Below are 24580 nucleotides of genomic sequence, written 5' to 3'. Positions count from 1 at the left end.
ACCTCTTAACCCCTGATGAAGACTGACTCATGGACCTCTAATTTCTTCCTCGTGTAGTTAATAATACGCCAGATTTTCAACCTCCCTCCAATACGTTGATTCATCACCAGCTTTGATTCGGTCCACAACAGTCAGCAAACTTAAATATGGCATTTCAAATTCATGATCAATTGTGATGGTTAAACAAATTCAGTTAGAACAGACAAGGCAGGGCAAGTGATGTGTTCCAACTGTGGTATTATAGGAACTGATGAAAATTTTATGATCCATGATAAACATATTTATATTGAATATACAACATTGAGTATGTTGTTCAAGGAATTTCAGTTGAGATTTGGAATTCCTGACTAATATATGCAATTCAACAAGGAGACGAAAAATTACCAAGTTATTTTGTTCCAGGAGAATTTCAAACCCCTCAATCATGACCCCACTAAGGAGCACCAGGCCATTGTCTCCCACACCATCACCAACCTTATTAGCTCTGGGGATCTCCCATCCACTGCCACCAACCTCATAGTTCCCACACCCCGCACTTCCCGTTTCTACCTCCTCCCCAAGCTCCACAAACCTGCCTGTCCGGGTAGACCCATTGTCTCAGCTTGCTCCTGCCCCACCGAACTCATTTCTGCATACCTCGAAACTGTTTTATCCCTCCTTCTTCAATCCCTTCCTACCTATGTTTGTGACACTTCTCACGCTCTGAATTTTTTCGATGATTTTAAGTTCCCTGGCCCCCTCTGCTTTATTTTCACCATCGATGTCCAGTCCCTATACACCTCCATCCCCCACCAGGAAGGTCTCAAAGCTCTCCGCTTCTTTTTGGATTCCAGACCTACCCAGTTCCCCTCTACCACCACTCTCCTCCGTCTAGCGGAATTAGTCCTTTCTCTTAATAATTTCTCCTTTGGCTTCTGCCACTTCCTCCAAACTAAAGGTATAGCCATGGGCACCCGTATGGGTCCCAGCTATGCCTGCCTTTTTGTTGGCTTTGTGGAACAATCCATGTTCCAAGCCTATACTGGTATCCGCTCCCCTCTTTTCCTTCACTACATCGACGACTGCATTGGCTCTGCTTCCTGCACGCGTGCTGAGCTCGTTGACTTCATTAACTTTGCCTCCAACCCTGCCTTCAAATTGCCTGGTCCATTTCCAACACCTCCCTCCCCTTTCTTGATCTTTCTCTCTCTATCTCTGGAGACAGCTTATCTACTGATGTTTATTATAAGCCTACGGACTCTCACAGCTACCTGGACTATTCCTCTTCCCACCCTGTCTCTTGCAAAAATGCCATCCCCTTCTCGCAAGTCATCCATCTCCGCCGCATCTGCTCTCAGAATGAGGCTTTTCATTCCAGAATGAAGGAGATGTCTTCCTTTTTTAAAGAAAGGGACTTCCCTTCCTCCACCATCAACTCTGCTCTCAAATGCATCTCTCTGTTTCACGCACATCTGCTCTCACCCCATCCTCCTGCCACCCCACTAGAGATAGGATTCCCCTTGTCCTCACCTACCTCCCCACCAGCCTCCGGGTCCAACATATAATTCTCCGTAACTTCCGCCACCTCCAATGGGATCCCACCACCAAGCACATCTTTCTCTCCCCCCACCCCGCTTTCCTCAGGGATCGCTCCCTACGCAATTCCCTTGTCCATTCGTCCCCCCCATCTCTTCCCACCGATCTCCCTCCCGGCACTTATCCCTGTAAGCGGAACAAGTGCTACACCTTGCCCTTACACTTCCTCCTTCACCACCATTCAGGGCCCCAGACAGTCCTTCCAGGTGAGGCGAAACTTCACCTGTGAGTCAGCTGGTGTGATATACTGCATCCAGTGCTCCTGGTGCGGCCTTCTATGTATTGGTGAGACCCGATGCAGACTGGGAGACCATTTCGCTGAACACCTATGCACTGTTCGCCAGAGAAAGCTGGATCTCCCAGTGCCCACACATTTTAATTCCACGTCCCATTCCCATTCTGATATGTCAATCCATGGCCTCCTCTACTGTCAAGATGAAGCCACACTCAGGTTGGAGGAACAACACCTTATATTCCGCCTGGGTAGCCTCCAACCTAATGACATGAACACTGATTTCTCTAACTTCCATTAATGCCCCTCCTCCCCTTCTTACCCCATCCCTTATTTATTTATTTATTTACCCACCCACCCTTTTTTTTCTCTCTCTGTCCCTCTCACATAGGGTTGCCAACTGTTCCATATTAGCCAGGACATCCTGTATATTGGACTAAATTGGCTTGTCCCATACGGAACCGCCCTTGTCCCGTATTTCCCCTGCTAAGGTAGAGTGTTCCTATGAAACCTTTCGTGCCGAAATGACATGAAGTGAAGAAGCAATTACCATTAATTTATATGGGAAAAATTTTTGAACATTCCCAGACCCAAAAAATAACCTACCAAATCATACCAAATAACACATAAAACCTAAAATAACACTAACATATAGTAAAAGCAGGAATGATATGATAAATACACAGCCTTATATAAAGTAGAAATAATGTATGTACTGTGTAGTTTCACTGAACGGAATCTCCAAAACCGATTTATAGAAAAAAAACCGGCACATCATGTATGCACACGTCATGCATGCGAACATAGGTGCCCGTGCAAGGCTTCATGGTCATGGTAGTCTTTCTCGGGGTAAACACAAGTGTCCCGTATTAGACTGCTACTTTTGACCCTCATTTGGGAGTGAGAAAGTTGGCAACCCTATTCTCACAATAACTCCTTGCCTTCCCTCCATTTCCTCTGATGCTCCCTTCCCCCTTTCTTCTCCCCAGGGCTCCCATCCCATGATCCTCCCCCTTCTCCAGCTCTGTATCCCTTTTGCCAATCAACTTTCCAGCTCTTAGCTTCATCCCTCCCCCTTCTGTCTTCTATCAATTCGGATCTCCCCCTCCCCCTCCCACTTTCAAATCTCTTACTATCTCTTCTTTCAGTTAGTCCTGATGAAGGGTCTCGGCCCGAAACATCGACTGTACTTCTTCGTATAGATGCTGCCTGGCCTGCTGCGTTCCACCAGCATTTTGTGTGTGTTGCTTGAATTTCCAGCATCTGCAGATTTCCTCATGTTTGCGACAATAAAGATAAAGAACACAATAATAATAATAAACACAATAAGCTCATATACATAGATTTTTGTATGTTCTTAAAGTGATGCTATGCACAGGTTTTTCTGTACGTAGGTTCTGAGATCATGAAAGTTTGTGAAAATGTGCACTCCAAGGAGACTGAAACTGCTCACAACTTCCACTGCTGTGGCATTGGTGCAAAGAGTTTTCCTGAAGTCAATAACTATCTCCTTTGTCTTTTTGACATTGAGGAAGAAGTTATTTGCCTCGCACCAGGCCTCGAGCTCTTCCACTTCTCTGTCGATCATCTCATTGTTGTTGGTGATGAGCTGCAATCCAGAAAAAGCATTCTGATGTTTGCTAGTTCTGTTCACTGAAACTTGCATCCAGAATTTCTCAGTGTCAAGGCTAAGGACATTTTGTCAGAGCTAGAGACGGAGTGGAAGAAGAAAGACCATTTGTTGTCATCTGTTGTCAAAACCAGCAACATAGATACAGTGAAGAAGGTGATGCTGAGGGAGTATGAAAACTAAGGTACTAATTAAAAAGAACACAAAAACTAATATCCTCTGGATTTCAACCTAAGCTATGTGCATTTGGCATTGACCAGGTCAATATGATTAGAGGGTTGGATGAGTAGTTCAGAGATTTATCTGGGTGCAATGGTTTTAGTATATGGGATACTGGCACCAGTATTGGGAAAACAGAAAGCTGTTTCATGAGAATGAATTTCATTTGAGTTTCGATGGCACCAGCAAATTGAATACCTGGTTCTGTAGGAAAAAATTTGAAACTAAATAGTTAGGGAAGAGATTCCAGTGAGAGGCAATCTAAAAATATCAAGCATAGGAGAATGATAACAGAAATAACAGAAATATGTCAAGAATGAAGATAAGGCAGCATTGAAAAAGGATAATAAATAAGAGGCAGGACTGGCTAATTGTTACTTTGAACCTCTTCTGCCATTCCACAAGATCCTGGCTGATCTTTTGTCTCAATATCATTTTCCTACAGAACTCCCCTATTAAAACAGCAAAGTACCTGTATATAAATGTAAGGGTATACCTCCAGGTAGAGTGAAATTAAGTAAAATAGTAAGAAGACAAAACTGAAAACTTCTTATCTGAATACATACAGCATTTGTAACAAGACAGATGAATTATGAATATGATTGAATTGCTTTTACAGATTAACTAAGTTAATATGGGTCTCTTACAGATAAAGACAGAAAAAATCAGATTAAGGTATATAATGGCAGAAAAACAAAATTAAAATAACAGAATAAATTTGTGAAGATCTAAGAGTGAACCATAAAAAACCTAAATGCTCTTTCACATCTCAAGAATTGTATGAAGGTTTACAAATAGCACTAACTTTTAAAGGAAATGAATTTTTCTTTGTTCTAATTACAGTTCCAGTTTACTGTCTTGAGTATGTGGTGTACTCTGCTGTGTTACTAAGACTGATCTACAAATTAAGTTAAATCTTTGTGGTTTGTAAGTTGCTGATAATACAACCTTAACCATTTCAATACCAATTATCTAAAGGAGAAAAACTTTTAAAGACATTTTAAATTAATGAAGTAATGTGTTTAATTGTAAAATATCACAGAAATATTCCAATCATTGGTCACAAAGATCAGACAAAATGCTGGAAGAACTCAGCAGGCCAGGCAACATCTATAGAAAAAAGCACAACTGACATTTCAGCCCAAAACATCGACTTTACTTTTTTCTATAGGTGCTGCCTGGCCTGCTGAGTTCCTCCATCATTTTGTGTCTGTTGCTTGGATTTCCAGCATCTGCAGATTTTCTCTTGTTTGTGATACAGACAAAGGGATTCCTTTTTAATAATTTGCTAATATAGAAGATGCAGGCAAAAGTTCATAAGCTACCACTGTTATTCTTGCTTCAGTGCAGCAGAACTCAAGCAGTGTAGGTAAAAACGAAGTACATTTGATATCAGTGCAAAGTGAACCAGTTAGTGGTGTACTGGCATCCACACCAGACTTGGAGGCAAGTTGTCTTGGGTTCGAATCCAGCTGGCTCCTTGCAAGCTTTGCATCCATGCTGGGTTTAGCATCAAGCTAGCAACTCAGCCTCGTGAAAAAACAGACAAAAATGCTAAAGAAACGGCAAGGTTGCTGCCCGCTGCACCACAAGTAGTTGTTTAGGAACTATCAAATGAAAGTGCAAGAGTAAATTATAAAAGACAAAAGCTTAGGAAGTCTTTTACATCAGCAAAGCTTCATTGGAGCAGCAGTGTGTGATTGACAAATACATGTTTTGCGTGAGGGAATGCCATTACAAAAATGCATACATCATTACCGTAGATTGGGGGAGAAGCTGGGTAATACATGGATAATGACTTGCAAAGATGCACACGAGTGAACAGTGTGAGGGCATCAAGGAGGATGGATCAAGAACTCAAGGGTTGAGTTCAGGTCATGGGACAGTGAATGGCTGTGAGGAGTAGGAGGAGCATCAGGATCCTGTTTGAGTTGATAAATGATTGAGGTCAAGACGTAGTGGTTGTAGATGTAATTAGCTTTAGGGGATGTTGATCATAGTCATATGGTTATGATGCATAAACCTTTGGTCCTTCAGCCCAACTGGCCCATGCTGACCAAGCTCGTCTATATAAGCTAGTCTGATTTCCCTGCAATTGGCCCATATCACTGTGCACCTTTCCTATCCATGTACCTGCACAAGTGCCTTTAGATGTTGTGAACTACTCTCTATGACAGATTATTCCATGTACAGGCTACCTTCTGGATGAGAAAATTGCCCCCTCATTTGTATTAAGTCTCTCTCTTTGCAATCTAAATCTATCCCCACCAGTTCATAATACCCCACCCTGGGTGAAAGTGTGTGTGTTCATCCTATTTATACCCCTCGTGATCTTTTTGCACCTCTATAATATCACCCTTTATTCTCCATGTTCCCAACCTGCTTAACCTCTCTCCTTAATGAAAAATGTTACAGTAATAGAGAGGTATTAGGTAATGGAAATATTCCAATGAAAATTTTAAGAGTGATTTTGGTGGCAGACAAAGACAAGATAGGTCATCAGGCACATTGTTAACCAGGACTTGGGATGTAATTTAGGATATGAACAGTAATATTTCAGAGCCAGAAGAGATTTATAATCACCAACATAGGATGTTGAATTTGTTTTTTGTAGCAGCAGTACAGTGCAAAAATATACAAATCTATAAATTACAAAAATAAATCATGCAAAAATGGAATAATTAGGTGATATTCATAACTATTCAGAAATCTGATTGTGGTGGGGCAGAAGCTGTTCCTAATTCTTGGACTATGGATCTTCGTTCTTGTACTTCCTCCCTGATGGTAGTAACAAGAAAAGGGTTTGTCCCAGATAGTTTTGATCCTTAATAATGGATATGGCCTTCTTGGAGCATTGCCTCTTGAAATGTCCTCGATGATGGAAAGTGTTGTGCTCATGAGGGAACTGGCTAACTCCATAACCCTCTGCAGCCTCCTGCAATATAGGCCACTTTGTGATTGTATTGATGTGTTAGACCCAGGGTAGATCCCCTGAGATGTTAACATCCAGGAACTTACAGCTTTTCACCCATTTCACTGCTGACCCCACAATGAGGATTAGCATGTGTTCCCCTGACTTCCCCTTTCTGAAGTTCACAATTAGTTCCTTGGTCTTGTTGAGTGTGAGGTTGTTGTTGCAGAACCACTCAACTAGCCAATCAGTCTCACTGCTGTAAGCCTCCTTGCCAATGGTGTCATTGTAAAATTTATAGATAGCTTAGTGTTATAACAAGCTCAGCAAAATCTATGAAGTTTGTGGATCAATGTAAATGAAAAGTTGACAGTTGATTTGTTTGTTAACTTAAAATTTGAATTGTAAGTAAAATTTTATTCTTAAAATCTGCAATTTTTGGAATGAAATCTACAATTTTTATTGACTGACTAGAATAAAATCGCAAATATAATTTTTATATATCATGACCATAACTACCAACTACTGAGGGAGAATCATATAATAAATTAAAAAGAGCTTACACCTTGAACTCATAAACCAACGATAAGCACTTCTCTCACAATGTCATTGGAATCCCTTTTTTGAATTACAGCTTTGAATGTAACCACAACATCCGTTATTTGTATTGGTTAAAGTGCACACGTCTACCACAATACTTGCTGCAAAATGCAAAATGTGTGTACACTTGAAGCCATTAATAAGTACACAGCGTGTGGGAAAAGAATGACTCAAAGAGTATATTAAATGGACGAAAGTCATACTCAATACTTTCTGAGCAAATGAAAGAGCTTAGACTGGTAATGAAAGGTAGTATTTGTGGATTTTACTATTACATCATGTAAAAGTTCATGAAGTTACTTCAGGAATCCTTTGTACCAGAGGGGAAAAATATGAAGTAATGCTAACATTACCCTTCAGTGGCACAGTACTCTTGCTATAATACAATTAAAAAATTTGGAGCAGACTTGATGGGCCACATGGCTTAATTCTGCTCCTATATCTTATGGTCTAGGACTTAAGCTGAACTCAGACTTCCAGATATAGGTTAATTGTTTCTGAATACATATTAATTATTTCCCAAATGCTTGTTCATATGTACAGCCTGTACATAAGATGGGTGTTTGTAAGCTGGTGTATAATAACATCAGTAAATGGATATTAAAGACAAAACATTGACCAAATGTTGTGACTGCTTTGAGATTGGCATCTTTCTGCACCGTGAACTCTGGTTGCTATTGCTATTATGCCTGCTTATATTTTCCATCAACAGAATGAGAAATGATACATGGCTGTGTATCTTAAATATTTATAAATGAGAAATAATGAATGACTAGGCACTTTAAATATTTTGCCATCCTGGAGCATTTTCTGCACAGAAGCAACAGCCAGTCTGCTAAGCAGGAAGTAGCTGCATGAGTCAATTCAGTCTCAGACGTCAAAAGATCAAAACGAGGGTAATCACCTCAGCAAATTGGCCAAGATCAGCCTATCTAGAATTTCACTACATCAAATAAATGGACAAAGTATGTACGTCTATAAAACAGTTTCCTTTTATTTTGTTGCTCGAACTGAATCTGGATGAATGATTAGCCCTAGAAATCATGGGAAAGTAGCCTGTATTCTGGCAAGAGGTGGTAATAAGAGAGTGACACATTTTTACATGTTTTTACTTAGTTCTCACCTGATAATCATAGTATTGTTTCTCTATTTTTATTTTTAGCATTTCTGTCCTCTAAACTTTTGCAGAAAAAAACACTCAAAACCACCAGTGATGTGGTAACTGGAAACTCAATTTGGTTCAATTTGTTTTTCAGAAAGATTTGTCAAAATTGCGGGTGAATTGAGACTGGCCTTTTAGGTGCTAAGGAGCATTCAATATTAATAAAGACTGGTTCCTAAGAGAGTGAACAATGCCAGTTATTGCTTAGATCCGTATAGTTAAAAGTACAGGAAAATTTCACACCAAAACTGAATAACTTTCTCAAAATCATGCCCAAATTTGTTAAATTGATATAATTCCCAAATAATCAAAGAATTGCAATGAACATATTAACCTAATGAATAAGGCTCTGCACAGGGCTCTTGTACACCCCAACCCTCCCAACAGCTCCCTCTAGACTGTTACAGTAGAATAATTTTTTAGTATTAAATTTGATCTACCACCTATCTGCTCATTCCACTACCCTCTCTATATCTCCTTAAATTTATTACTGTCCTCCTCATATCGACAGATTTGGAAATTGAGCCTGTTCAACGAAGTCTAGAATAACATTGTATATTTGGTAGGGGTAGATTGGGGTTGAATGACAGTGGTGTAGTGAGAGATGATTCTCACAGCACGAGAGATTTCTATTCAGTCTTGACCGCAGATGCATCCTGTGTGGAGTTTGCACATTCTCACTGTAGTCATGTGGATTTCCTCCCGGTGCTTGAGTTTCATTCCACATCCAAAAGATGTCTGGATTGGTAGCTTCATTAGGTACTGTAAGTTGCCCTTACTGTGTAGAAGAGTGGGAGAACTTCATAAGAGTTAATTAACCTCCAGTTTTTGAAGGCTAATCCAGAGGTAACACACATAGTTACAGAGAGATAATTTATTTTGGTGATGAAAACAGGAAGATAACATTATTTGAACAGTAGTATATTAAGAACTGTATATTAGTCCATATACAATTGATGAAAATAAACTTACAGGTGCAGTGGGCTGCTGAGAAGGCAAATTATTTTCTTAGTGAGAGGATTTGAGTACAGGAACAAAGTCTAACTGGAATTGTACAAGGGCTTGTAAGACCACATATTGGATATTTTGTGTAGTGTTTCTTGCCTCATTTAGGAACAAATGCATTTGCTATGGATGGAGTGTATCAAATTTTCACAACTTCCTGGGTTAGCAGGCCCAAAAAAGGAAGAGAAATTGGGATGATTGGCCAATTGAAGCTTACAGAATCCTGACTGGAATGGACAAACTGGAGGCAGGAAAAATGTTCCTGGTGGTAGCAAAGTTGAGAATTAGGATGTAGATTTGGGCATTTGAAACTAAGATGAGAAATTTCTTCATACAAAGAGTAATAAACCTGTGGAATTTTCAGCCACAGAGGCGAATTGAGACAAAATTATGAATTATATTCAAGTTTAAATTAATATGATTCTAATGGCTTGCGTTTTACTGCTTACTCAATTTATATAATCAGCCGTGATCATATTGAGTGGTGGAGCTGGCTCAAAATCCTGAATAGCCTACTGCTACTGCTACTCTTCTTTCTGTCTATAACTATTTTAAACTTTATTATTGCTGTTGCACCGGTGAACTTCCAGGCTCTCCTCTTTACAGGCTTTATTTTCACATACAAAAGCAAACAACTCTTTCTTACTCTTACGTCAAATTAAATCTATTTGTGTAATCCAATTGGAATGCACATATAGTATGATTATACATTGTTAACAATGTATAATATGGCTCTTGGATGCTACATTTTGATGCAGTTTTCAAACTTACAAGTATTTTATAACCACCTAGACAATATGAGCAGACCAGAAATGCAGAAATTCTAAGTCTTAATTTTTGTAGCTTGCATGCCAGCTTATTGTAAAGCCAAAACCAAGTATTAAATCTGTGGCTGCTTTAATCATGTGCATGTGGGGATTTCTATAGCACAGGTCTCATGCTAGTCAAGTGTTACAGAAATCTTGCAAGAAATTTTAGCATGATTCAAAAATGACAGAACTAGATAGTTCAATGTTCAAAGTAAATTTATTATCAAAGTCACCATATACAACCTTAAGATTCAAATTCTTGCAGACATACTCAATAAATCCATAGAATAATAACCATAACAGAATCAATGAAAGACCACACCAACTTGGGTGGGCATTCAACCAGTGTGCAAAAGACAATGAACTGTGCAAATACAAAAAGAAAGAAATAATACTAATATATAACTAACCAATAAATATCAAGAACATGAGATACAAAGTCCTTGAAATTCAGTCCATAGGTTATGGGAACATTTTAATGATGGGGCAAGTGAAGTTGAATGGAGTTATCCTCTTTGGTTCCAGAGCCTGATGGTTGAGGGGTAGTTGCTGTCCCTGAACTTGGTGGTGTGAGTCCTAAGTCTCCTCTACTTTCTTACTTATGGCAGCAGAAAGGTCACCACATTCTTCTTGGGCAGCAGTATAATTGAAGCCTGCTTGAAAGCTGCTAGATACCTCAAATTGCCAAAGTGAGAGGTTAAAGATCTCAGCAAACACTCCAGCCAGGTGATCAACACAGGTCTTGAGTACTTGTTCAATTATCCAGTCTGGGTTACATGCCTTTCCTGGGTTCACCCTCTTGAAGTCTGCATGCACATCAGCCTCAGAGACTGAAATCGAGGATGTGGGAGTTTGATGATTCCTCCATGTTTTGACCGTCAAGGTGAACATAAAAAGCATTGAAATAAATTGCATGATTTACGTTTTTGAAGTGTTAACTGTGTGACTGAAATTCAAGGCGGGACTAGCTTCAAGTCTGCTGATTTGACCATGTTTGCCAAAGCAATAAGTCTACTGTTTGTTGCATATCCAAGTTGTGGCCTGTTCAAGTGCTAATCAGGCTTGAGTGGACTAAACTGGGAATACAAAGGGAGCACAGAACACAGATTCAACTAGTCAATAGAAAGTAAATTTTGATGGTGGGAAACCGGGAATATAAAATTGGCAGCCCATTAATTTTGTACCAGCTAGGCCAAGTTAAAATCTTACCCATTTCAATATACTGGACAGCCATATATAGGCACAAGAACCTGCAGATGCTGGAGTCTGGAGAAAAAAATAACCTATTGGAAAAAACCTCAACAGCTCAAGCAGCATATGTGGAAGCAAAAGAAGGAATGGGCATCATTTTAGGTCAAGTTCCTGCATCAGAAATGGGAATGTAGAGAAAAGAATGTTAGTATGTAGAAGTGAGGAGAGATGAAACATCAGCTGGTAGACAATAGGAATACCATAGGAAGTGAGGGAGAGATGGAGAGGATAATGGGCAGATGGAGCTATGGAGAAGAGAGAAGGGGGTGGGGCTCTGGTTGAAAGACATACAAGGTTGCCATAAAGTAAGAATTTAAATATTTAATTCCATTTTCAATGTCGTTTAATTGGAATAGTTTAGAATTAAGTCGAAGTAGATAAAAAAAAATGAGGCTCATGGTAAATGAGTTAATATCAGGGTCAGTTTTATGATTAGGCATTGCTCTCAGGACTGTGAACATCAGAGGAATGAATTATTGAAGATAAGTGAAATACTTGAAATGCCATAAAGTGCATCGCCGTTAGTTCTTGTTGAGTGCAGTTATAGTTATGTGGAAACATCAGAGTCTTTGTCATTGCTTTAATTCTTGAATATGGATTGATACTTTTTCTAGTTGCTATTACTAAGGAGAAAGTACTTGAGAAACTGAAAGAACTGAAGATGAATAAGGTGATAAGTAGGGTTCTGAAAGATATAATATAAGAGGTCACGATATGGATGGTTCCAGAGGACCTCCTCTCTTTAAAAAGTGAGGCAGGAAAAAGAAAGGAAATTATTGGCCAGTTAGCCTAACTTAAGTGCTTGGGAAGATGTTGGAATCCATTATTAAGGATGAGGTTTTTGGGTACTTGGAAACACATGGTAAAATATCCTAAAGTCAGCTTTGTTTCCTTAAGGGGTGTGCTCGCCTGATAGTTGTAGCAATTTTTTTAGGAAATAGCAAGCAAAATAGACAGTCAACAAATGTTGTTAAATTGGATTTTCATGCCTTTAACAAGATGCCACGTATGATGCTGCTGAACAAGACAGGAGCCCATAAGACAGGTATCAGCATGGATAGGCTGACTAGCAGCAGGCAAAGAGTAGGAATAAAGGAAGCCTCTTCTAGTTGGCTGCCTGGACTAGTGTTGTCTATAGGGATTGGTGTTGGGACTGTTACTTTTCATGTTATATGCTAAATAATTTGGATAATTGAATTATTGACTTTGTGGCCAATTATGTGGACAACACAAAGATGAGTGGAGGTGCTGCTAGGAACCAAGATAGCTGTAGAAAGTACTTGGACAGATTGGGAGAATGGGCAAACATTTTGCAGATGAAATATAGTGAATATGTTTGGTCAAGCATCCGGTAGAAGGAATAAAGGCATAGCTTATTTTCTAAATGAAGAGAGAATTCAAAAATCAGAAGTGCAAAGGGACTTAGGAGTCCTTGTGCAGGGTTCCCCAAAGGTTATTAGTAGTAAGCAAGGCAAATGCAATGTCAGCATTCATTTTGGGAGGCCTAGAATATAAGAGCAAAGATGGAATACTGAGGCTTTATAAGACATTGGTCAGACTATATTGGGAACAGTATCTAAGGAAAGATATGCTGGCATTGAACAAGATCCAGAAGAGGTTTATGAGTATTCCAGGGATAAGAGGATTAATGTATGAGGAACATTTGATGGCTCTTGGCCAGTACTCACTGAAGTTTAGTGGAATGAGAGGGAATCTCATTGAAACCTACCAAATATTCATATGCCTAAATGGAGAGGAGTTGGAGAGGATGCTTCCAATTGTGGGGGTCTGGGATCAGAGGGCACAGCTTTAGAATAAAATGACATCACTTTAGAGCAGAGATGAGGATAAGTGAGAACATAAATAAATAATAAATAGATAAGGAGGAATTTCTTTAACTAGCGGAATCAATTGCCACAGACAGCTGTGGAGGCCAAATTATTGGGTGTGTTTAAAACAGAGGTTGATAGGTTTTTGATCAGTAAGAACGTCAGTGGTTTTGGAGAGACTGAGGGAGAATGGGGTGAGAGGGAAAACTAAATCGGTCAAGACTGAATGACAGAGCAGACTCAATTGGCCAAATGGTCTAATTCCACTTTTGCCTTATAGTCTTGTGGTCTATGCTTATAGTATTTTTCCTTTAGTAAATCATTCTGGCTCAATCAGTTACTTTAAAATAGGGTATCATTATTACTGCCTGAAACCTGGTATGTACTTGCCAATCTTTCTTTATGTCCACGAATGAACCGCACGTTGTTTGAGTAATTGGTTTTGGAAAATATGAGTCCACAGCATTTTGTGCAACTACCCTTAGGCCCACATACAAAGTATCTTATCATAAACATGATGGATTTAGGGAAAGTACAGAATCTTAAGAAATGGTACAATCTTCCACTGAGAAAGTAATGAGTAATTCACCAACTATATAAACAATCCCTCTCCTCTCTCTCCACTCCCTCTCCCCCCTCCACTCCCTCTCCCCTCTCTCCACTCCCTCTCCCCGTCTCCACTCCCTCTCTCCCTCCCTTTCCCCCATCCACTCCCTCTCCCCTTTCTCCACTCCCTCTCCCACTGTCTCCACTCCCTCTCCACGTCTCCACTCCCTCTCCCCGTCTCCCCTCCCTCTCCCCCTCCACTCCCTCTCCCCGTCTCCCCTCCCTCTCCCCTCTCTCCCTCTCTCCCTGTCTCCATTCCCTCTCCCTGTCTCCCCTCCGTCTCCCCCTCTCCCCTCCCTTTCCCCTCTCTCCACTCCCTCTCCCCTCTCTCCACTCCCTCTCCCCTCTCTCCCTCTCCCCGTTTCCACTCCCTCTCCCCCTCTCTCCACCTCCCTCTCCCCGTTTCCACTCCCTCTTCCCTCTCTCCACCTCCCTCTCCCCGTTTCCACTCCCTCTCCCCATCTCCACTCCCTCTCCCCCTCTCTCTACTCTGCGCTCCTTGCTTTTTTTCTCTTGTCTAAAATCTGATTCCTCCCACCACCCCCCCTTCATCTCCTTTGTACTGACCATCAATATAGGAGGGCAAACGTGCACTCCTGAGCCCAGCACATAGATATGATCATATATGATCATAATGGAACTGTACCAGCATCTTTGCTTTCTCAGGAGGTGAAGGAGATGTACTGTCGAGATTATTGTGACTGGTTGCATTGTGTTCAGGTACAACAATTCAAATTGTATGTAAGAAGCTCCAGAGAGTAGTAGACTCTACCCCGTACATAATGGGCACATCCCTCCTCACCATTGGTCATATCTTCAGGAGGCACTGCATCAAGAAGGCAAGATTTATCATCGAAGAGCCCCACAATCTGGGCCATGCCATCTTTTCATAGTTACAATAGGGCAGGAGGTACAGAAGCCTGAAGTCACAAATCACAAGGTTCAAGTACAGCTACTTCCCTTCAGATTTCTGGTTTTTGAACCAACTAGCAAAATGGCAGTCACTACAGTTTAGCAACATTATGACCACTTTGACCACATTGCACTTAAATGGATTTTTTTGCTCTAATGGTTTTCTGTTAAAAATTGTATATTATTTATGATTGTTTTTCTTGTGAATGTTGCCTATATATTGCTGCCTGTGAAGATGCTGCAAGCAGATTTTTAATTGCACCTGTACATGCTTGTACTTGTGCATATGACAATAAGCTTGACTTTGACTCTTTATCTGATTTTCATGGCTGTTCTTTTTGCTTTGGCCTGTGTCTTTTCACATAGCAAAACTTGCAGTGCATCATGGCTCTGCTACTAACAACCAAGCACTGGCTAAATTCCAGACCGGAGAGTTCATCAGGCTTCTCAAGTTTCTCAACTTCCATTTTCAAGTCAGACTAAAGAAACTGCTGTGCAAGCATCATATGTTTGCAGTGTTTTAATTTTTCTGCTGCTCGTTGATTCTCATCTGAAATTTGGCAATTTGCAATTTCAATCAAATTCATATTTAAAGAGTGTCCATTTTCAGCAGTGAGTACAATGTTCAGAACCGTTAACAAAGGTCAGAGCAGTGGAACCTAATATTCAGCCTACCACTTTTTCAGGGTCATCAAGGTCAAAGGTTTCAAATTCTCTAGTATCATAGCACATTCTCTGCATTTAAAAAATTTTGTTCAGATTGCTACTTCCTTTCTTTTGAAATCTTATAGGTATCTAAATTAAGCCTTGCTAAGTCCCTATATGGCTAAAATCAATTCTTTATTGAATACAACCTTTATTGCACACTGTTTAACAAACATTTTAACAGCACATAAAATAATCAAAAACAAATGTAACTTCCTATAAATAATAGTATAATATGCAGTCTATAGATACATAGAATAATATGTGCGGTTCATCCATAGTATTCCTTATCTCCTCTGCTGTGCTAGGGTAAGAATAAGAATGTTGAGTTGGACTGGTTGATGTTTGGTGTATGTTAGAAAAAAGTTCCAGGATTTCTGTGCACAAGTTAATTGCAATATTTGTATTCAAATGTCTCATTTGATATGCTCAAACAACATCCCTGATCCATTGCTTTGGAAGAACACATATACTGTACCATTGTTAATATTTTTCATGTTCCAGTCATCTTTTCTGTGTAATAGTGACCATTCTGCCAAACTAGTGGGATTCAGCTTTGATTTGGGACTTACTTGCAATCGTACAACAGTGGTTTAATGTAATAGAGACAAATAATCAAGAACAGAGAATGTTGTTCAGCTGTATCATCTAAATTGCATCACTTCTAATTATAGTTAATTTTCTTTAAACAGACAGCAAGCTTTATTTCATGTACTCATCGCCTATTCTGTATACAATACGGTAAGAATATTTAGTTTACAGATTCTTTATAGTAATGTTATACAAATAATCCAATGTTACAAAGCTCATTCTGTGTTAGAGGCTGGGACTCTTCATCAGGACTGGAAGGGAGAGGGGAAGAAGCCAGATTAAGAAGTTGGGTGAGGGGAAGGAGTACAAGCTAGAAGGTGAACAGGAAACAAAAAACAGCTAAAGCCATAACTATGTAACGTAATCTAAAACAATGAAGCAGTATTCCTTTTCTGAGTAAAACAGTACACATTAAATATTTGTGATAAATTCCAAGGCAATTTTTCTGTAAGGGATAGTGTTATTAAATTCTTTACGGTCCAATTTATTACAAATTCTTTTCTTCTTTCTGTTATATTTAAAAATGAACATGTTTTTCAAGGAGGTGAGCTATTGTCAAGGTATGAGCCAGCTTGCAGCCATTCTGCTAATGTATTTGAATGAAGAAGATGCATTCTGGGCTCTTTCTCAACTACTGACTGATCAGAAGCATGCAATGCATGGTAAGTGCCTCAGCATCCAGAGAGGATGTTAAATATTTATCAGTGCCTGAACTTCCTGATCAAGTATTAATTTATGCAAACTCACATTTTCATTTGTTTATCACAGTATTATTGTAAATTGTAAGAATCCTAAGTGTACATCATGAGATGTTTTTAGTGTAAGGTTAGATTGGAAATGCTATGGTTGTTTATTTCAAGCAAATAAAATTAAATCATGATTGATTTATATGAATCAGAGAAACTATTCCTGAAGAAGGATCTCAGCCTAGTTGTTTACTCTTTTCCGTAGATGTTTCCTGACCTGCTGAGTTCCTCCAGCATTTTGTGTGTGTTTCTCTGGATCTCTGGCAACTGCAGACTTTCTCATGTTAACTGTTCCTATTAACGGGTGATTCAAGGATCAACAAGAATATATTTAAAATCTGAGACAGAAGTACTGGCGATGTGAGGAAAAGCTTTTATGCAGGGTGCAATTATGAACTGGAACTAGCTGCCTGTAGGTGTGGTAGAAACATGTTTCCCAGAGGAGAATAGTGTGTATGACCATTGGAAAAGAATGAGGGAACGAGATGAACAAGATTGTTCTGTTTAGAATTGGCATAATATCAAGTGGCCATAAGAGTTCCATGATTTTGAAACAAAGAGCAATTTGAAACAAAGAGTTTGCTAAATTTAAGTCATGACAGAAAATCACAAGTTGCATTGTCAAACAGGGATGGTAGCTAAAGCATAGCTTGCACAACATACAAAAGCAGAGATGTTGGAGAGTAAAATGGTAGAAATAGAATCAAAATTAAATACAGATATTTGGTGGAAGTAAAACACTGAAATTTGCAAAAGTATAAAATAACTATTGTTAAAGGAATGAGTATTAAGAATAAATAATAAGAAAAAACAATAATGAGGAAATCTGTTTCTTTTTTCTATTCATCCTCAATTTTTACAATTCTATTATGTGCATTACCATGCATTGGGTGGCGGGGTAGAGATAAGTCTTTACCAAAGGAGGTGTAAGGCGCTCCTTCCCTCTGCTAGCCTGTAGGTCACCCTTGGGCAAGGTGTAGCACTTGCTTAGCCTCCTGACCAGGGTCACGTGAAGCCATGGGAGCAGGTGATGGATAGTCATATGAGCAACTGATGCATATCACATCCTGATAATGCAATCACTGACACCAGGTAGACAATCTCTGAAGAATGTTGGTAATAGCTGGGGTCATCTGTCTTGTAGAGACACTGCCTAGAAGAATTTGTCAAGAGCAATCATGGTTATGATTGTCCTACGACACAGCACATAACAAACGAACAATTATGTGCATGTTTCATTTCAGTTGCCAGCTTTTCTCTAGAACACTTAATTTATAATACCGCTCAAAAAGGAACATTCTTTGATTTAATGTGAGTATTGGAAATTTGGGGAGAAGAAAAGCATGATGATTAGTTGTTTAAAGATGCTTATCAGGCGATTTTAGAGATTTAAACTGTAGCGTCAATTCAGCAAAATAAGTTAAGCCAAGAGGACTACTTTGAAGTGTGCCTGTTTTCCAACATTGGTGCCAACATTAGCTGTTTCCATTCTTTACCATGTTTGGTGTTGCAGTAAAGGGATAATGTGGAAAATAATTCCACTAATCATGGTAACATTGTTGTTCAAAGTAACCATTCTACAATGAGCTGTAAATGAGTATTTTATCAATTGACCGATGTGTGATAAATATCCAAAAGGTACAACAAATTGGTCTTATAAAATGTAGACTATTGAATGCCCTTCTGCTAATAAAACCTAGGTGATAACGAGTTACAGTCTTAGCCAATAATAAAGGACGTGAAGAGGAAATTACTATTAAACAGCAGCATGATATGATCTCAAGTTGGAGTAAAATTATGGCATTAAATTTGTCCTTGCTGATGAAGTAGAGATAAACATTAAAATACTCTCAGCTGTTAACACCAGGGATTTAGCAAGTCTTAATCTGTTTCTTAGATTTTCCAGTATTTGTTATTCCTCAGTGCTGACAATGTATTTGAATAAAATGGGTGGGAAAACTTTTTATAATATTACTCTTTATTAAGAACATCCTCAGTGATTTATAGTCAATGTCAGCTTTTTTCAACTTGACAGAAAAATGAAGATGGTTTTTGCATGTAGTGTAAAATATATTCTGTGACCATAGCATTTATATAGATCATCATACTAATGTGTATGGAGTAAACTTGTCTCAGCATTTTCTTTTGAAAATTTAGTATCAGGTGTGATTAAGATACATTTTTATGGGTGATCTTACATCTATGTTAGAGTGTAAGGGTAACAGCAACTAGAGACCACAATGATTATATCGTAATCAGCATGCAAAAAGAGACTCTTATTATCCACTCTTAAGACTCTTAACAGTTATTACCTCTCAAAAATCAGGCTCTTGAACCAGATGGGATAATTTCACTCATCTTCACTCACCCCATCACTGAACTGCTCTCACAACCTATGGACTCACTTTCATGGACTCCTCATCTCATATTCTCAATATTTATTGTTTATTTACTATTATTATTATTTCCTTTTTAATTTATTTTTGTATTTGCACAGCTTGTTGACCTTTGCACATTGAGTGTTTGTCCATCCTGCTGAGTGCGGTCTTTCATCGGTTCTATTGTGTTTCTGGTATTTACTGTGAATGCCTGCAAGAAGATAAATCTCAGGGTTGTATATGGTGACATATATGTACTTTGATAATAAATTTACTTTGAACTCTGAAAGCATGTTTACTTTTACATGCTGAAATGTAGACTCATGTCAAGGAAGGCTGAAGCTTTGCCAGTAATTTTTCTCCACACAATGCTGCATCTCACTTTCAACAAGCTTTCTACTGGAACTAATTTACAAGACAAATAGAAAACTGTTCAAACTGTGTTGTCTCCAACCCAGCCAGACACTTAGGGTACGTCCACACTATTCTGGATAATTTCAAAAACGAAGCTTTTTCTCTTCGTTTTGACCTTCTGTCCACACTGAAACAGCATTTTCATCCCCTGAAAACGGAGATTTTTAGAAACGGTCTCCAGAGTGAATAAATCTGAAAATGCCTAATATCTGTTGCAGTGTGTACGGGGTAACCAGAGCTTTTTAAAACCACTGTCATGACGTGCCGGAACAGATGGCGGCAGCGCGGCATTTCATTGTTTTCTTATTATTATTATTACCACTTTATTGTCGCCAAACAATTGATACTAGAGCGTACAATCGTCACAGCGATATTTGATTCTGCGCTTCGCAGAATCTAACAATTTCAGAACAGACGGCAACGAGACTGAAGCCAGAAGAGTTAGAAATGTATTCACCAAATACTTTGACCCATAGCTTACTGAATAAATAAGTATACTCACTTTGCGCTGTTTTCTGTCCTTGCTTATATGAAGGTGGGCTACCTATTTATGCAAGTACTTCTCTGACAATAGATGTGTAACAGGCTAATGTAACGTTGTATGGAAATACAAGATAACACTGGCAGACATGTTTTATACATTTAACAAAGTGCTTTATTAATGCAACAGAGTTAGTCAGTTTTTCAATGCTCATCGTCAGCCGGGTCATACTGTCCATGAACTCCCTGTCAGTTGCCTCCATATGCTCCAGTATTTGCTGTTGCTTTAGTTTTAAGTCCTCCTGCGTGAGAGCCAAGAGCAATTCCTTTTAAGTTTTTCTACTCTGTAACTGGACAAACGCGCACTAAGTATACCGTTCCCTCTTCGCTTGTTTTTTGTGTGTCTTGCGCATGCCCAGTAGGAGGAGATTCGCCCAAATATCCGTGTTAGTGTGGACAGAGATATTTTGAAAAACGCTTAGTGTGTACGCCTGTCATTTTTACTCGAAACCAGTGTTTTCGGAATTATCCGGCATAGTGTGGACATAGCCTTAATGTTGCTGCGACTACAATCATCAAGTTGCATTACCCCTTTGAGACTTGTGCACGTACATTGTCAGAGGCTAAACACGAAGTCATCAACCATAGAGTGCCCCAAACACTAAACGTTCAATTGAACAGAGGTCCTTTACCAAATGTCTCCCACTGCACATCATTGCTCCAACAATAAACATGGATGATGATACCCTCAAATCTGGGCTATTTTGCATATGTCAAGAACTACCTCTCAGCAAAGTAGGCATTAATTATGAAATTAACCAATGCCTTCTGCATGCTGGCATATCTCAGAAAATAATGACTGTGCAATACACATCCCCATTTGTGACTCTTCAGATAATGAAGCAGCCTACAACCAAATACAGAGCACCTGATAATATCCAGGCCTGGGATGGTAGATGGCAAGTAACATATGCACCACACATAAGGCCACGGCAATAACCAACAACAGAAAATCCAGCTATTACTTCTGGACGTTACCATTGCTATCAATAAATATCCCCCCCTCCCCACCACTATGGGGTGAGGGGAGGGTATTGACCAGAAACTGAAGTGGAGTAGCCGTATATATACATGACTACAAAAGCAAGTCAGAGGCTAGGAATCCTGCAGCAAGTAACTCATCACCTAATCCCTCAAAGCTTGTCCACCATCCACATGGCTGAAGTCAGGAGGATAATGGAATACTCTCCACTTGCCTGGGTATATGCAGCTTCAGCAGCACTTAGGAAGCTTGACACCATTAGACATAGCGGCCTATTTGATAAGGCACCCTATCCACAACCATTCATTCACTCACTCCACCCTAACACACAGTCACAGCAACTTCTCCATCTACAAGGTGCATTGCAGCAACTCAGCCAACAACTTCTGCAAGCTAGAAGGACAAAGGTATGACCCTTGGGTATGCTACCCTCCAAGCACACACCATTCTGACAAAATGTTGTTCTTTCATAGTTGCTGCATCAAAATCCTATTGGCGTACCCACTCCACAAGAACTTCAAAACTTCAAAAAGGCAGTTCACCATCATCTTTTCATGCATAACCTAAGATAGGTAATGAAATGCTGTCTCAGCAATAATGCCCACATCCCATAAATTAATATAACTGGCACAAAATTCCAGAGCAGGAGTGATTCCTACTGTTGCGTATGCTTCTGAGACATGGGCAGTCTACACCAGGCATCTCAAAGAACTAGAGTGTTACTCCAGCGCTGCCTCCGCAAAATTCTCTAAAGTGAGACTGCAAACAAGTTTCAGCATTCACTCTCAGGCCACCATTCCCAGCATTGAGTTTCTGGTGCTCTGCGGTATGGGTCACGCTCTTTGTGGGCCTACCACTGGACTCCTGAATCAGGCACTCTGTTTCCACCTCCAGCGCAGCAAAGCTTCGAAAAAATAATTCAAGTATGTTCTCAAAACTTCCTTAATAAAGTGTAACATCACCAAGTCTTAGAAATCTCACGCCCAATGACATTCAAAATAGGGAAGAAGTTGTCTGAAGCATTTGAAAGTCCAATGAAAGCAGCCAAAGTGCACACCACTGTCCAAATACCAACCCTGCTTATTAAGCACCTCCTGCTCCACCTGTGACAGAGTCTGTAGACCCCACATCAGCCACTTCAGCCACCAAAGAGCCCACAGAATTGGAGATGAAGTAAGTCATCCTCAGCTTGGACTTAGAAGAAGAATATTATTTCTGCACCAACAAGAATGTTAGTTCTCCTTCTTATTTGCATCACCGTACCCCAAATTAAGAGAAGTGCTTTATTAATCATGTAAACAAAAGCAGCAGTTAGCATAAAGCAATTATGGCACCAGTGACCTGGGTTCAATTCTAGTGCTATCAGTAAAGAGTTTGTACATTTGCCCTGGAGCCACTTGGGTTTCCTCCGACATTCCAAAGACGTATAAATTAGTTAGTTAATTGGTCACAAAGGTGTAACTGGGAAGTGTGGGCTCATTGGCCCAGAAGGGTCTGTTACTGTGCTATATCTCTAAATAAAGATAAATAAATGAATAAATAAAATATTCTTCCCCTTCTTGTGTTTTACATGAGATGTACCACTCCATTTTTAAAAAATAAGTTTTAAAATATTTAATCACATTTGCTTTTCAGTGTACTGTGCATTCCATTTGAATCATTTCTCTGTTGGTTTATATGGAGGATATTGACCATCCAGAACAGTATTTACCAATTGTTTATTTCATTTAATTATCTTGATGTTTCTCATGATAATCACGTATTCCATTTTAGTTTAAAACAATCTATGAGCAATGAATAAAGGTTAACTTAGTTGCATCAAATTAATTACCTGGCTGTCCAAATAAACCAACGAAAGATAATTACTGGTCAAAAATTATACACCAGTTGTCAGATATTTTCCAAATAATGAATTAATGTAGCTTTTAAAGTGGGGACTGATCTTCAAGATTCCTTAATATCATCCCCAGTATACAAGTGTAGAGGAGGACAAAGTGATTGTTACTCCGGATCTGATGTAGCACAAATAAAAACCCAATTACATAAAGAACACAATAATAAAAAACACAATAAATATAAATACATGATATAGCTTATATGCAGTACGTTAATTGTATGTCCATAGAGTGACATTAGGCACAGGAATGTCTACATAAGATGACTATCAGGAAATGATAAAGTAGTGGTGTTGGGGTGGGTTAGTTGGGTGGAGGTGTTGATTAGCCTTACTGCTTCGGGAAAGTAACTGTTTTTGAGTCTGGTGGTCCTGGCACATGGACGCTACGTAGCCTATTCCCTGTTGGGAGTGGGACAAACAGTCCATGAGCAGGTTCCTTCATGCTGTTACTGGCCCTTTTCCGGTACTGTACCTTTCTGTATACATGCCCTTGATTTGGCAGGGGGATGGGCATAGTCTAGTGCTAGGGATGTTTTGGGGAGTTTTGACTACCCATTGTAGAGCCTTCCTGTCCACCTCAGTGCAGTTTCTCTACCACGCAGTGGTGCAACATGTTAGGATGCTCTCTATTGCACATCTGTAGAAGGATATGAGTATAGATGTGCATAGTCCAGCTCTATTCAATTCTCTTTGTTCATGGCATGAATTCATATGATATGGAAATTGAGACTGGGTGCTGATTTACCTGTGTGTGCCTAAGCCAAGATTACCAAGGTCTTTCTGAAATAGAACCAATGCATACAGATAATGTGGAGCTGCTGTTGATATTGTGAGCTCCTTGTTCTTTTCAGAGAAACAGGTAAGGGGCTACTAACCTTGCCAGTAATGTTTCTTGGGTAAATAGCAGAGGATAGTAGACTGTCTTTTTTGGAAGTGGGTTGGGTAATGTTTGGGATCAAGTTCGTTGCAGGTCAAGTGAGCTGCAAATGAGTGCATTCTTGTTCATATAGACCTACTTTGTTTCAGAATCTATCTTTTTTTATCTACAGGTTTTTTCATTCCTGGATTTCCAAAGCTCCAGAGGTTTCAAGGACACCATGATCAGATTTTAAGTAAACTTATGCCAAAGCTCAAAAAACATTTGGTAAGGAGATCTATTATTACCTCAATTATCTACATAAATGCATGCCTCTCAGTTCATTCTTTTATTCTTTATTGTTTTTCTCTCTATTTGGCTTACTACTTTCTTAAGGAATTAGTGGAACATGAAAATCCAATGCCTTTCCAGTCTAATTCTACATGTCCAGCATGGCAAAATATGTAATCTGTATCTGGATATGTTGGTTCAAAATGAAGTTCAATGTTAAGAGGGATCTGGGAATTTGCCAGAATGACTCAAGGAATACTGAAACTATCAACATTGAAATTTAAGCTGGTACATTAGGTTGTGCTGTGGTAATGGTACATTCACATGTGCCAGGAACGTGAAGAAGGTTTACATATTCTGTGCTTCAGGAAACTACTGCCATTCCTCTGTGATGCTGACTCGGGATCCTTCAGATATTGGAGACAGACTGCAAGCCTGC

The 24580-nt window shown here is 39.4% G+C and overlaps 1 protein-coding gene across 1 annotated transcript in view; it reads left to right on the top strand.

The window, feature by feature from the left end:
- Positions 1-24580, top strand: part of LOC140205539 (uncharacterized) — a 181332-nt gene that overhangs the window by 109347 nt on the left and 47405 nt on the right. The window contains exons 8-10 of the mRNA XM_072273156.1: positions 16139-16187; positions 16579-16699; positions 24044-24138. Coding sequence (XP_072129257.1) covers positions 16139-16187; positions 16579-16699; positions 24044-24138 — 265 coding nt within the window. The remainder of the gene's footprint in view (positions 1-16138; positions 16188-16578; positions 16700-24043; positions 24139-24580) is intronic.

Source organism: Mobula birostris, chromosome 11, assembly GCF_030028105.1.
Source record: "Mobula birostris isolate sMobBir1 chromosome 11, sMobBir1.hap1, whole genome shotgun sequence".
NCBI classification, from domain to species: domain Eukaryota; kingdom Metazoa; phylum Chordata; class Chondrichthyes; order Myliobatiformes; family Myliobatidae; genus Mobula; species Mobula birostris.
Note: the sequence above shows the minus strand (reverse complement) of the source record. Positions and strands in the feature narration are given on the sequence as shown.